Source organism: Scylla paramamosain, chromosome 26, assembly GCF_035594125.1.
Source record: "Scylla paramamosain isolate STU-SP2022 chromosome 26, ASM3559412v1, whole genome shotgun sequence".
Lineage (NCBI taxonomy): Eukaryota > Metazoa > Arthropoda > Malacostraca > Decapoda > Portunidae > Scylla > Scylla paramamosain.
Genome location: NC_087176.1, coordinates 3,881,371 through 3,895,000, shown reverse-complemented (window position 1 = coordinate 3,895,000; position 13,630 = coordinate 3,881,371). Strand labels below are relative to the sequence as shown.

The 13,630-nt window shown below is 40.3% G+C and overlaps 1 protein-coding gene across 7 annotated transcripts in view; it reads left to right on the top strand.

Moving 5' to 3' along the window:
• LOC135113618 (bifunctional heparan sulfate N-deacetylase/N-sulfotransferase-like) overlaps positions 1-13,630 on the top strand; it is a 76,744-nt gene that overhangs the window by 9,737 nt on the left and 53,377 nt on the right. For all 7 annotated transcript variants that reach the window (XM_064028995.1, XM_064028990.1, XM_064028992.1 and 4 more), the window contains exons 4-16: positions 361-613; positions 1,678-1,863; positions 3,304-3,507; positions 3,913-4,039; positions 4,399-4,536; positions 5,065-5,225; positions 5,877-6,005; positions 6,730-6,912; positions 7,029-7,249; positions 8,063-8,189; positions 8,996-9,147; positions 9,927-10,103; positions 11,376-11,496. In XM_064028995.1, coding sequence (XP_063885065.1) covers positions 361-613; positions 1,678-1,863; positions 3,304-3,507; positions 3,913-4,039; positions 4,399-4,536; positions 5,065-5,225; positions 5,877-6,005; positions 6,730-6,912; positions 7,029-7,249; positions 8,063-8,189; positions 8,996-9,147; positions 9,927-10,103; positions 11,376-11,496 — 2,179 coding nt within the window. The remainder of the gene's footprint in view (positions 1-360; positions 614-1,677; positions 1,864-3,303; positions 3,508-3,912; positions 4,040-4,398; positions 4,537-5,064; positions 5,226-5,876; positions 6,006-6,729; positions 6,913-7,028; positions 7,250-8,062; positions 8,190-8,995; positions 9,148-9,926; positions 10,104-11,375; positions 11,497-13,630) is intronic.

The following is a 13,630-nucleotide window of genomic DNA, read 5'->3' as shown; positions in this document are numbered from 1 at the left end:
TATTATTATTATTATTATTATTATTATTATTATTATTTGGAGTACTTTTATTTTTCTTGTTCATTGTGGTTGATTCTATTTTATTTTATTTTTATATGGTATGTTTACTCATCAAGAAACCATTTGTTGTTGTTATTGTTATTGCTGATCTCCTCCTCCTTCTTCTTCTTCTTCTTCTTCTTCTTCTTCTTCTTCTTCTTCTTCTTCTTCTTCTTCTTCTTCTTCTTCTTCTTCTTCAATACTTACTTTTGTCAATATTACCCCTTTACTCTCCTCCTTTATCTATAACTTTCACCCTTTACTTAAAAACACCTACAACTATTACCACTATCTTCCTCACCTATCCAAACCACAACACAGGTACAAGATGGAGGTGCTGGGGAAGTCACTGCCAGGCCTCACCAACCTGTCCAAGGGGAAGTACGGAGTGGTGGTGTTTGAGAACTTTGAGCGCTACCTACAAATTGACCCCTGGAATCGAGAGCTGCTAGACAAGTACCTCAGGGACTATGGCGTGGGGCTTGTGGGGTTCATGCCAGCGAGGGAGGAGACGCAGGTTGGGGCGAAGCTAAGGGGGTTTCCTCTCTATGTACACTCCAATCTCGGCCTTGAGGTGGGTGCTGGAATGGTGTTTGTTGTCATTTTTTGTCGGTGGATTAATGTTTGTTGTTGTTGTTTTCATTTTATTGTTGTTGTTGTTATTTTTTTATTTGTGTGTGTGTGTGTGTGTGTGTGTGTGTGTGTGTGTGTGTGGGGTTTTTCTCTGTGTAATTAATTATTATTATTATTTTTTTTTTCATTGTTATTTTCACTGTTCCTTTTATTTGTGTATGTGTGTGTATTTGTGTGTTGGGTTTTTCTCTCTTCATCTACTCCAGTCACAGCCTTGAAGTGGGTGGTGCTGTGTGTGGATGCTGAATAGTGTTGTTGTTCTTATCCTCACTATTTTTTCTGTGTGTGTGTGTGTGTGTGTAATAGTGTTCTTTTTCTCTTCTCTCTCTAATTTCTTGTGTGTGCGTGGATACGGGTAATATTCTTTTAATCTTCTTTTTGCTTCTTATTTTTCTCTTGTTCAATTGTTCTTGCATGTGTGTGTGTGTGTGTGGGGGGGGGTAGTGTTTTTTATATTTTTTTATTCTCTATTTTTCTTGTGTGCATGTGTGTGTGTGTGGGGAGATTTTGACAGATTTCCTTCTAGTTATCTCTTCTCTTGCAGGTTTTCTCTCTCTTGTGGCAGTGTTTACATTAGGTGCCTTGTCCCTACCTTGTTTGATCTGTTGACTCCTATGGTTGTCCTTTACTGATGATCCTTTAGAAAAGAAGTATTTGAACAGGCAGAGAATAAAGAATATGAGGTTCATTTTCTCTATTATAGGTACAGCACTAATCCTTTCATTGTTGTATGTCATTTATTTCCTTTACTATAAACCACTAAGACATTACTTAGTGTTCCTCAGCCATTTTTAAGCATTGTACCAGGTAGAAATCAGACATTCTTTAATATATTTTCTTGTAGGTGCTCATCAACATTTCATTTTGCTGTATCTATAATGCTGTCAATTGCATATGGTAGTTAAAGGCTTAAAGAAACTGGTATCATGATAAATTATGTGATTGTGGGAAAAAATGGTGATGGCAATAGTGTCCAGACCCTTACCAGCACTCACCATCTTGCAGAATGTGAGCCTGAATAGTGACAACCCAGTGCTGCGGCTCACCAGGGCGGGCGGCACACTGCAGGAGGAGCTGCCCGGCACTGATTGGACTGTCTTCACCCCAGCCGACACCACCTACACACCCCTTGAGTGGGCTGCCCCCAGCCTGCCCCACTTTTCAGAGGAGCGCCTCATTCTGTCCATCCTGGTGAGAGAGAGAGAGAGAGAGAGAGAGAGAGAGAGAGAGAGAGAGAGAGACAGAGACAGACAGACAGACAGACAGACAGAGACTGGCAATATAGAGGGATATAGAAAAGAGAAGAAAGAGGAAAAAAAGAGAGAAAATGGACAGAATATATGATGGATGAGTGTAATTGAGTTAGAGTGATAAGGAGAGAATGATTGATGAGAGAGAATGACAAAGTGCCTGGCATTATAGAGGGAAAGATAGAGAAAGAGGAAAAAAAGGAGGAACAGGAGGAGAAAATGATGACAGGATATGTGATAGAAAAGTTGAAATAAGTTAGAGAGTGACAAAGAGAGGAAGACTGATAGAGAGAGAGAGAGAGAGAGAGAGAGAGAGAGAGAGAGAGAGAGAGGAAAGGGGAGGAAAGCACCAGACAGTATGGAGAAAGGAGGAAAAATAGAAGAGGAAAGGAGAAAAAGAGAAAAAATAGAGGGAAGAATAGAATGGAAGAAAGGAGTAAGAAATAGAGAGAATGGTGACAAGGTTATGGAAGACTGATTGAGATAGAGTGATAAAAAGATTGATTAGACCAAGGAAGATAAGGAGAGAGAATGAGACAGTAGGCAGTAAAACAGGAAATTGATAGACTGCTAAAAAAAATTAAATATAAAGAAGTTAGATTGAGCTTGTTGATGTAGACTATTAAAAAGTGAAAATAAATAAGGAATAAGTTTACTGATATCCATGTACTTTTGTGTTTTTCCGCAATTATCCTTTCCTTTTGTTGACTTTTATTACCCCCTCATTACCCAACTCCTTCAGGCTTTAGAGTCGGGCACCTTTGAGTGGTGATGAAACACAAGATATAGCGGAGGGATTTATATCTCTAATGTTTCGACAACCACCTTCCTTAGAGAGTGTTGTCGAAATGCTAGAGAAATAAAGCCCTCCTGTGTTTCCTGTGTTTTTTCACCACCACTATCTCACTTGTTCAAATCTATCTAGTAGCTTTATTTATTTGTTATTCGGTTTTATCTTTTTTTATTTTATCGGTTTTTATTGGTTTCCCTTGGCCAGAATCCTTTCTAAAAACAACAATAGAGAGAGAGAGAGAGAAATAACTCGATACTGCTCATATTTATTTAAGTTATTTCCCTTGGCCAGAAACCTAGAAACAACAATGAGAGAGAGAGAGAGAGAGAGAGAGAGAGAGAGAGAGAGATACCTCAACACTTACATTTTCCCAGTTTCCTTGGCCAGAACCTTTTTAAAAATAAAGAGAGAGAGGGAGAGAGAGAAGAAGAAATACCTCAACACACATTTATTCCAGTTTCCCTTGACTAGAATCACTCAGAAAAAAAAATGAAACAAAACAGAAGAGGAAAGAGTGAGAGAAAACAAAATACACCCTCACATCAACACATCTTTCTTACCTCACCTCACATTTCTTCACCATAACAGGACAAGGGTGACTACGACGGTATCTCCAGGGTGCTATTTGGCGGGAACCTGGACTTCTGGCTGCACCGGCTGTTGTTCCTGGATGCCGTGTCATACCTCAGCCTGGGCCGCATCTCCCTGTCCCTGGAGCGCTACATCCTGGTGGACATTGACGACATCTTTGTGGCCAAGAAGGGCGTACGCATGACTACTGATGATGTGAAGGTGTGTGTGTGTGTGTGTATACATAGGTGTATATTTTTGTGTATTTTGTTAATTTATGTATACCTTCATGAATATTGTGGCCTAATCTTGATGTACAAACATTTTATCTATTAATTTTTGTAGTTAAGATATGATTCTGTCTTTCTTTCATGATTCACTATTGCAAAATCCTTATTTATGAAGATAATTCTTTTGTAAATTACCAGAAAGAAATATAAAATGCTTGATATGAAAAACTATTGTATTGTTGATCAAAAGTAAATTTTTTAAAATTTACAGTTTTTTGCTGTATATTTATGAGTGGATCTTAGATAATCAACTCATTTGTGAACTATATATCATCTGTAGTATCATTATTATTACTGTTATCATCCTTCTCCCCCTCTCACCACTACCCACCACCAGGCCCTGCTGGATTCACAGTGGCGCCTGCGGGAGTTGGTGCCAGAGTGGCGGTTCAACCTGGGCTTCAGTGGGAAGTATTACCAGAATGGCTACCCAGAGGAAAATGCTGGGGACAGGATGCTGCTGGGTGAGTGTAGTGACAGTAGTAGTAGTAGTAGTAGTAGTAGTAGTAGTATTGGTAGTGGTAGTAATTATAATAAGAATAGTGGTGGTAGAAATAAGAGTGATGCTATTGTCCATTCATTCCTAGAGTTAAAATCAACAAAGAATGGCTAAGATAATTATGCAACTTTAAGTTATGGGCAGAATTGAAAATGTTTATGCTGATTCTCTCTCTCTCTCTCTCTCTCTCTCTCTCTCTCTCTCTCTCTCTCTCTCTCTCTCTCTCTCTCTCTCTCTCTCTCTCTCTCTCTCTCTCTCTCTCTCTCTCTCTCTCTCTCTCTCTCTAATTATCATCATCATCATCATCACTATCTTCCACCGCAGAGCATGTGGATGAGTTCTGGTGGTTCGGACACATGTGGGGGCACACTCAGCCTCACACACTCACTCAGGAGAAGCTGGAACACCAGATGCAACTCAACAAGCAGTTCGCCCTTGCACACAACATTCCTACTGACTCAGGTGTGTGTGTGTGTGTGTGTGTGTGAAGTATACAGGACCTGAATTACATGTATATTCTTGCCTATATATCAGTATTTCATGAGGTTTTCCTTCACTTGATATATATTTTAGCTCTGTCATCTCCTCTTCCAGTAATATAATTTTGTTCACTCTCTGAATTTATGAATGCAGAAGTCACATACATGAATAGAGATGTCAAAGAATCATCGGGAAATACTGAAAATGTGTGAGATATCTTTCGTTTCTACGTACTGAAAAAAATATGGATAGAAAAATTGAATCTGCTTCTGTTTCTAGTGTATAAACATTGTGCAAAAAAATGCCGATAGAAAAATTGAATCTCCTTCTGTTTCTGGTGTATAAACATTCAGTGCATGGTTGGCTGTAAGGAACAAACTCATACATGCATTGCACATTAAGTATCACATTTCCACCATCTCTTCCCTTCACTTTCTCATTCCTCCATCCATTGTGTACCTCCCTTCACCTCCCATCATGTACACCCTCTCACCTCCCATCACCCCCCAGGTTACAGCATCGCCCCGCACCACTCCGGCGTGTATCCTGTGCACGAGCCGCTCTATGACGCCTGGAAGAAGGTCTGGAACGTGCGGGTGACATCCTCTGAGGAATACCCACATCTTTACCCGGCTCGGCTCAGACGGGGCTTCATTCACCGCAATATTATGGTGTGTGTGTGTGTGTGTGTGTGTGTGTGTGTGTGTGTGTGTGTGTGTGTGTGTGTGTGTGTGTGTGTGGTATTTATGGATGTAGATGTGTGTATGGTTGGGTGTTTTGTGGATGTAGTTATGTGTCAATTTTTTTTTTTTTTTTGTGTGTGTGTGTGTCTGTGTGTGTGTGTGTGTGTGTGTGTGAGAGAGAGAGAGAGAGAGAGAGAGAGAGAGAGAGAGAGAGAGAGAGAGAGAGAGAGAGAGAGAGAGAGAGAGAACATTCTGTAGGTATAGATGTGTGTGTGGGGGTTTTGGTATTTCTAGATGTTGACTTTGTGTGTGTGTGTGTGTGTGTTTATTTTTCAAGGGTGTTTTCATGATTCAAGTAATTATTTAACCCCTTGCTGTACATCTTTCCTTAATCACTAGTCACTCTGAGACATTCTTGTTCAACAGACACATGCAAAGATTGAACTGACTGGAAATTGCAAAATCTATTTATTTATTTTTTTTAAGTCCATACATTACTTTTAGTGCTGTGAATTGTTACTTATTGCAGTGAAAAGTTAATAAGGATTCTATAGCAAGAGGAAAAAAACATCATCAGAACCTGGTATGTTATCCTGAGAGAGTAAATGCTTTCCCCTCACCTGTTCCTGCTTCCACCAGGTGTTGCCGAGACAGACATGTGGCCTCTTCACACACACAGTCTTCATTGACAAGTACCCAGGGGGACGTCAGACTCTGGACTCTAGCATACATGGGGGGGAGCTGTTCCTCAGCATTGTGTACAACCCTGTAAGTATAGACCAATTCTGAAACACTCCTATGCTGTACCTACACTACTTTCTAAAGGCTCTACTTGAAGTTGTGTGAGTTTTTAAGGGTGTTTTTATGGTTCTACTGACAAATTAATAAGATTTCTATGTTATTAACTGGAAAATACTTGGCTTATCATCTCTGTGGCCTTTGAAATAGTTGTGGTGAGAGAGCTAAGTGTTTATTAATATTGGTGTGTGTGTGTGTGTGTGTGTGTGTGTGTGTGTGTGTGTGTGTGTGTGTGTTTATATCTAATTGTATTTTTACAGGATTAAATTAAGTTTGTCTTGTCCTGTCTTTGTATTGTTATGTCATTTTCTTCATTGTTGTGGTTATTTTTGGCATTAATAACTTCTACTGATATATATTGGAGGTGTGGGATAATTTTTTGTCTTCCCTTCCTCTGCATATCTCTGTCATCTCTTCCTTTATAGTGTACATATCTCTGTTGCTTCTTTAAAACAGTCTCCTTCATTTTCACAATTTCCACCATTCTCTCACTTCATGAAAAAACCACTTACATTCTACCTTGGCAACACTCACTCTTACCCCAGTCTGTCATAAAATCACCCAGTTTTTTTACACATACTGTCATAGAACTTAAAGTATCACCTGTTTTTGTACACATACCTCTTTGTAACTAGTAATACCAACCAGTTTTTCCCCTATCCTGCCCTCATACTTACCTGTCTACCCCTCTCAGATCAGTATCTTCATGACGCACCTGAGTAACTATGGCAATGACCGCCTTGCTCTGTACACCTTCGAGTCAGTCATCAAGTTTATCAAGTGCTGGACGAATCTCAGCCTGCGCACGGTGCCTCCCCTGCAGCTGGGCGAGAAGTACTTCCACCTCTTCCCCAATGAGAGGGATCCAGTCTGGGGGGTGAGTGGGAAGTGGGGAAGATGAATATACTAGTTTGAACGAATAAGAGAGATAAAATAGAACAGGTATACAAGCACATCTTTTACTAACCATCCCTCTTTCCTCACCCCTGCCAGTACCCCTGTGCAGACCGGCGCCACATGCAGATCTGGGCTAAGGAGAAGTCATGTGAGCAGCTGCCTAAGTTCCTGGTGATTGGCCCACAGAAGACCGGCACCACAGCCCTGTACACCTTCCTGGCCATGCACCCTGCCATTGTGGCCAACTACCCTTCTGCTGACACTTTTGAGGAGGTGCAGTTCTTCAATGGCAAGAATTACTACAAGGGGATTGACTGGTAAGGTGCTGGAGAAGGAGCAGGAGGAAGAGTAGTATGATTTGTTATATTGGAGAAGAAATAAATAGTTGTAGGGTAAGAAATAATGTTGAACCAAAAGAATAAGGAAAGTGACAGATAAGATGCTGGAGAAGTAAGAGGAGAAAAAGTAAGAATATTGATGTGTTTTGTGTTGAAGGAGAAGAAAAGTTGTTATAATTAGAGTAAGAAAAAATGTTGAACCAAAAGAATAAGGGAACTGACTGTAAAGATGCTGGAAAGGAAGTAAGAGGAGGAAAAATAAGAATATTGATGTGTTTTGTTATGGAGAAGGATAATAATAGTTGTAGTTAAAGGGTAGATAAAAAGAATAAACGAAGTTGAACATTAAGAACTACTAAAAGGGAATTAATTAGGAGAAGGAGGAGGTGGAAGAAAAGAAAAGTATTGGTATGTTTTGTTATCAGAGAAGGAGAAATAATTGTTGTAATGAAGGAGGAGGAGGAGGTGGTTGAGGAGAAGGAAGAGGCAGAGTACAGAAATGTTTTGCTGTGAAAGAATATGAAAATTAATTGTAGGACAGATATGAAGGGAAGGGAAAAATGCAGTTATGTCTTTTGTGTGGCAGGAAAGACCATAAACTGTTGAATAGATAAGTGGGTTGTTTTTTGCTTGTAGAGAGAAATGGTAGGTGGAGTCAACAAAAATAAATAAATAAATAAATAAAAAGAATAGTAATGATGAAAAAATAGCTAAAGAAAAATAACTTCATTACTCTTAGCCTTTCTCATCTTACTGTCTTCTCTCACCCACTCACACCACTCTCCCTCCCAGGTACATGAATTTCTTCCCAGTACCGGCCAACTCCTCCAGCAGGTTCCTGTTTGAGAAGAGTGCCACCTACTTTGAGGGGGAGATGGTGCCGCAGCGTGTGAAGGCCCTGCTGCCACATTCCAGACTGGTGGGTGGAGGGGCAGGCAGAGGTGGGGATGGATAGGCTGATGGTGTATGTGGTTCTGACTCTTCAGGTGTTAGGTGGTGAGTAGAGGATAGGGCAGAGAGGGTGATAGGCTGAGGGGGGTGTAGTGGTAGGTGGTGAGTAGAGGATAGGGCAGAGAGGGTGATAGGCTGAGGGGGGTGAGGGGGGTGTAGTGGCTCAAGATTTTTAAGTGTTATATATTTGTTTATTTTTATTAATTTTTTCTCATTGGTGGGCTGTGTGTGTGTGTGTGTGTCATCCCATATAGGAATGATGGCCTGATATATAGATGGTAGATAGATATTATTTATTTATTTATTTATTTACTTTTTTTTTTTAGTTGTTAAAAAAACACGCAAGTTTAAATTTTGTGAATCTAGAATAACAATAGATTTTGAGTTCCTCCACTTGATTTCTTATATTTTTACATAATTTGGGTTGGATTCTTGCTTATCAATGCATATTCTGTACTCTTAAAGCAGAACCAGGAATGTAATCACTTTGTAACTTTGAAAATTCAGAAATAAGATGCATTTCAGTGGATGTTGCCCTTTATTTGTCAGAGATGAAAGGTTATTGATTCATCACCTTACACAGTCTTACCCTCTTTCATACAGGTGGTTAGTAAACATACCCCCTGATAGGAAAGGTTATTATTCCATCACTTTACAGTATTTCTTAACCTCTCGCTTGTACAGGTGATGAATAAACATGCCTGTCTACTTGCCTCAGATGAAAAAAATTATCAATCAATCAATTTACTCATCCCCTCTTCCTCTCTCATACAGGTGGTGACAGTCATTCCTCCAAGCAAGCGCGCCTACTCCTGGTACCACCACATGCGTGCTCACAACGACCCCACAGCCCTGCAGTACACCTTCCACCAGGTGATAACGGCAGGTGATGGCGATCCCAGGGCACTCAGGAGCCTCAGGAATAAGTGAGTCATTGATTGGTTTATATTTACATTGTGTGTGTGTGTGTGTGTGTGTGTGTGTGTGTGTGTGTGTGTGTGTGTGTGTATGTGTGTGTGTGTTTATGGAGTCCTTTATGTACTTCTCAGAAACCTCAGGAACGAGTTAGTCATTGATTGGCTTATGTTTGCGTGTGTGTGTGTGTGTGTGTGTGTGTGTGTGTGTGTGTTTACTGAGCCCCTCTTTATGTGCGTCTCAGGGACGAGTTAGTCATCAATTGGTTAGTGTGTGTGTGTGTGTGTGTGTGTGTGTGTGTATGTGTGTGTGTGTGTGTGTGTGTGTGTGTGTGCGTGTGTGCGTGTGTACGAAGTCCTCATTTACTTTGTTTTGGTTCTGAACTACACTTACTTGGTCTTGTCTTCATGTGTTTCCTTCAGTTGGTGTGTGTGCGTGCCAAGTCCTCCTCACCTACATATATTGTTATAGTATTAGTGATTTGAGTTATATTTTCCTAGTCCTGTCTTTATATCATTCCTTCATTTAATGCATAAGTGTGTGTGTATGTGTTACTTCCATCCTGCTATTCTTCCTTATTTTCTGCCATTCCTTGCTTTTCTTTGTTTTCTACTGTTCAGTTTTTCTATTTTTTCAATCATTATCCTTCATTTCATCCCATCTTACTTCCTTTACATTTCCTAGTACCACTATCTATAGATTTTCTTTCCCTCTCATCTTACTTCCTTTACACAATCACTCAAAACTACATTCCCCACTCCCTAATCCCTCCCCAATCCCCTCCCCACAGGTGTCTGGTGCCAGGGATGTATGCCAAGCATCTGGAGCGTTGGCTTGACCACTTCCCCGCTTCTCAGCTCATCCTCATCGACGGGGAGGAGCTGCGCAGTGACCCGGTGTATGTCATGAATGATCTGCAGCGTTTCCTTGGCATCCAGCCCTTTTATAACTACACTGAGCACTTGAGGTGAGCTGATCTGGCTATGTACAGTAGGTTATTAATTAGGTTAGTTTTGCTCTTGAATACTCCATAACATTTCCTCGGCATCCAGCCTTTCTATACACTGAGGACTTGAGGTGAGATGATCTGGCGCCATGCAATAAGTTCCTTTGCTTCAAAAGATTAAGAAAATTTATGGTTGTGTATAGCTGGTGGAAGTAGGTAGGTGTGTTTTGTACGGGGACTGCCACTTGTAGGCCTGATGACTTCTTGCAGCTTCCGTTATTTTTTTTGTTCTTGTATATGTTTCCCTCCAAAATGCTCAATCCACATGATTTTTCTAGATTGATTATTCCGTCTCCCATGTTAGGTTATATTAGGTTAGCTCTTGTTGGATGAATTTATCGTTGTAGAGAATTATTTTAAGATGTTCATGGGGATGTTTTGTGTCTATAGTTTTCTTTCAGTTTTCTTTACAGTTTTTGTATGTTTGCTTTGAATGGTATTTACATTAGAAAGAAGTTAGGCAGAGAGAGATTAAGGTGGCAGGATTTGCGTATATGAATGGGATTTTTAGGAGCAAATAGTGACAAAAGAGATGAGTAAAATGCATTGGAAGTGAATATATGTGTTTTTATATTAATGTGTTTCCCGAGTTGATAATAATTTCTTTTGTTTCTCCTTTCTTGTCTTTTCCTTTCATACTTTCTCTCTAATGTTCTTCTCTCTCCCTTCTTATCTCTCCCTTCTTACCCTTTCCTTATATACGTCTCTCTTGTTTTCCTTCTCCTCTTGTCCTTTCTTTTCATATCCTCTTTCTTGTATCATCAATCTTTTCTTGCCTGTTGATTTCTTATCTCATGTTCTCTCTATTCTCTTTCCTATTCTTTTTATGGTTTGTTTCTCTTCTGTTCTCTCTTCTCTCTTTAACATGTTCCTTCTATGCCTTCTCTTTCATATCTTCTCTTGCCTTCTCCCCTCAATTCGTATCTATTCCTTCTTTACTATTCCCTTCCCTCCCTTCTCTTCTGCTCCCTTCCCTCCCTTCCTTTCTGCTTCCTTCCTTCCCTTCCCTTCTACTCCCTTCCCTCCCTTCCCTTCTATTCCTTTCAATCCCTTCCCTTCTATCCCTTTCTCTCCCTTCCCTTCTATTTCTTTCCCTTCCTTCCCTTTTGTCCCCTTTTCTCCTTTCCTTTTACTCTCCCTTGCCTCCTATCTTCCCTTTTGCTCCCTTCCTTCCCTTCTTCTCTTTTCCTTCCTTCTCTCCCTTGCTTGCCTTCCCTTCACCCCCTTGCACAGGTATGACAAGAGGAAGGGCTTCTTCTGCCAGGTGACAGAAGAGGACAAGACAAAGTGCCTAGGGAGAGGGAAGGGCAGAATTTATCCTCCCATGAATGAGTCAGATGCTAAACTACTGAAGGTGAGTACTGGTGGAAAGGTAGCGTGGGGGATTGTGGGTAAGAGGGAAAGTAGTATGGCTCCGGTTGTGGTGTTTGTGGGTTGTGCTTTGTGAGTTGTGTTGCTTAAATAGAAAATGGGGAATGAAAATAGAGGATTGAGAGTTGATAGTGGAGGATAGGAGTGTAGAATGAGAAGTTGAGAATAGAGAGTGAAGGATAGAAACAAATAAAGAATGAAAATAGAGAGTGAATGATAAGAGACAAAGAGGAGTGGAGAATAGAGAGTGAAGGATAGGAACAAATAGAGAAAGAGAATAGAGGAGTGGAGAAGAGATTGATAGAAGAGAGAGAAGGATAGAAACAAAATGAAGAATGAGAATAAAGTGTAAATGGAGAATAGAGAGAGGAAGTGGAAGACAAACATGAGGAATACTGAAACAAAAAAAAATAAAGAAAATAGAATAAGTTAGGACCAGTTGTAGAGGAAGAGAGAGAGAGTAGGAGAGGAGAAACAAAAAAAACTCCTTGTCAGTATTAAGTTGATTAGATATATTTGGCAACTCTTATCAGACTACACCTGCTTGCCTCCCCCCCATCCATCCCCCCACCCATTCCCCCCAAAACTTTATCCCTCAGGCTTAATCACCACCAACTCCTCCCCGCTGTGACTCACTACCCGGTCGTGCTGAAATTACTCACCGCTGTGACTCACTACCCCAGTTGTGCTGAAATTACTCACCATCCCTTCTATACAAATCCCTCCTCTCTATTCCCCTTCCCCCCCCTTGAAGGTTACTCTCTCCCTCCCCTTTCCCTTTATAAGTTATTGTCTTCTCTCTATGTCGAAAATTGTTCACTCCATTTTGTTTTCTCCCTTAAAATTATTCTGTCCTTTTCTTACTTTTCCCTTTTTTTTTATTTCCCTTTTTCCCTTCATCTTTCATCATTCCAGTCCTTCTCTCTTCTTCTTGCCTCATTCACATCACAGGATTGAAAGAGATAAAGACTGAGATTACAAGATTATGTAGAAGGAAATGAATGTGTCCTTTGCTCTATCACGTTTCTTGTCTCTCTTCCTGTGTGTGTGTGTGGGTGAGAGGGTGGGAATGTGTGAGTGGGAGGGTTTGAGTGTTTGTCGATAAGGAGTGAAGGCCATCTGGTTGAAAATACATAGTGTGTGTGTGTTGTTGTGTGGAGTTATTGATAAGTAAGGCAGCCATCTGGTTCAAAATACAAGATGTGTGTGTGTGTGTGTTTGTGTCTAGTTGAGCCACATTCTGAGGATCACCTGCTGGACTCACGATCACCAGGTGTGTCCTAGATAGGGCTTATATATAATTTGAGACTACACACTCTCTTGCTTGTTACTTACTGAAAACCTTTGTCATCTGAGAATATGTAAACCCTAGCCTACCAAGTGACAGGCAAACATGTTATCTCATAGTTAGGGATAAGACTGTGGGAAATGTATAAACAGATTGAGAATAATAGGTGGAAAGAGGTAGTAATGCTTCACACAGGGACTGTCCCATGTAGGCCTGATGTCTTCCTGCAGCTTTTGTTTTCTTGTGTTCTTATGTTCAATAGATAATTCTGAGAGGAAACTGGACCGACAAGAATGAACTGATGTGAACCCCAGCCTTCTGAGTGATAGGCTAAGACTTTACTTAATTAATGACAAGAATATTATAAGTGTACAGACATTGGATGGTTTTCAAAGGAGGTTAAGTATGGACAGACCTGAACCTTACCCTGCAAGTGACAGGTAAAGACATTACCTCTTAGTGAATGACAGGAACATGGGAAATACAATAACTTGAGATAATATTAAGAGGAGGTTGGATAGACAAAGATGATAAAAGATAGTAATTTGTATTGCTGTGGACTCCCCTTGTGTAGATGAAGCATTTATTTATTTATTTTATTATTTATTTATGTATTTATTTATTTTTTATGTAGGAGGGGCACCAGTGAAGGGCAACAAAATTATAAGAAAAAAGGCCCACTGAGTTCCCGGTCCCCAAACAGAGTCAAAAACAGTCTTCAAAAATCAAAGGATAAGTGTCTTGAAACTTCCCTGTTGAAAGATTTCAAGTCATAGGAAGGAGGAAATACAGAAGCAGGCAGGGAGATCCAGAGTTTATTTTTTGTAGT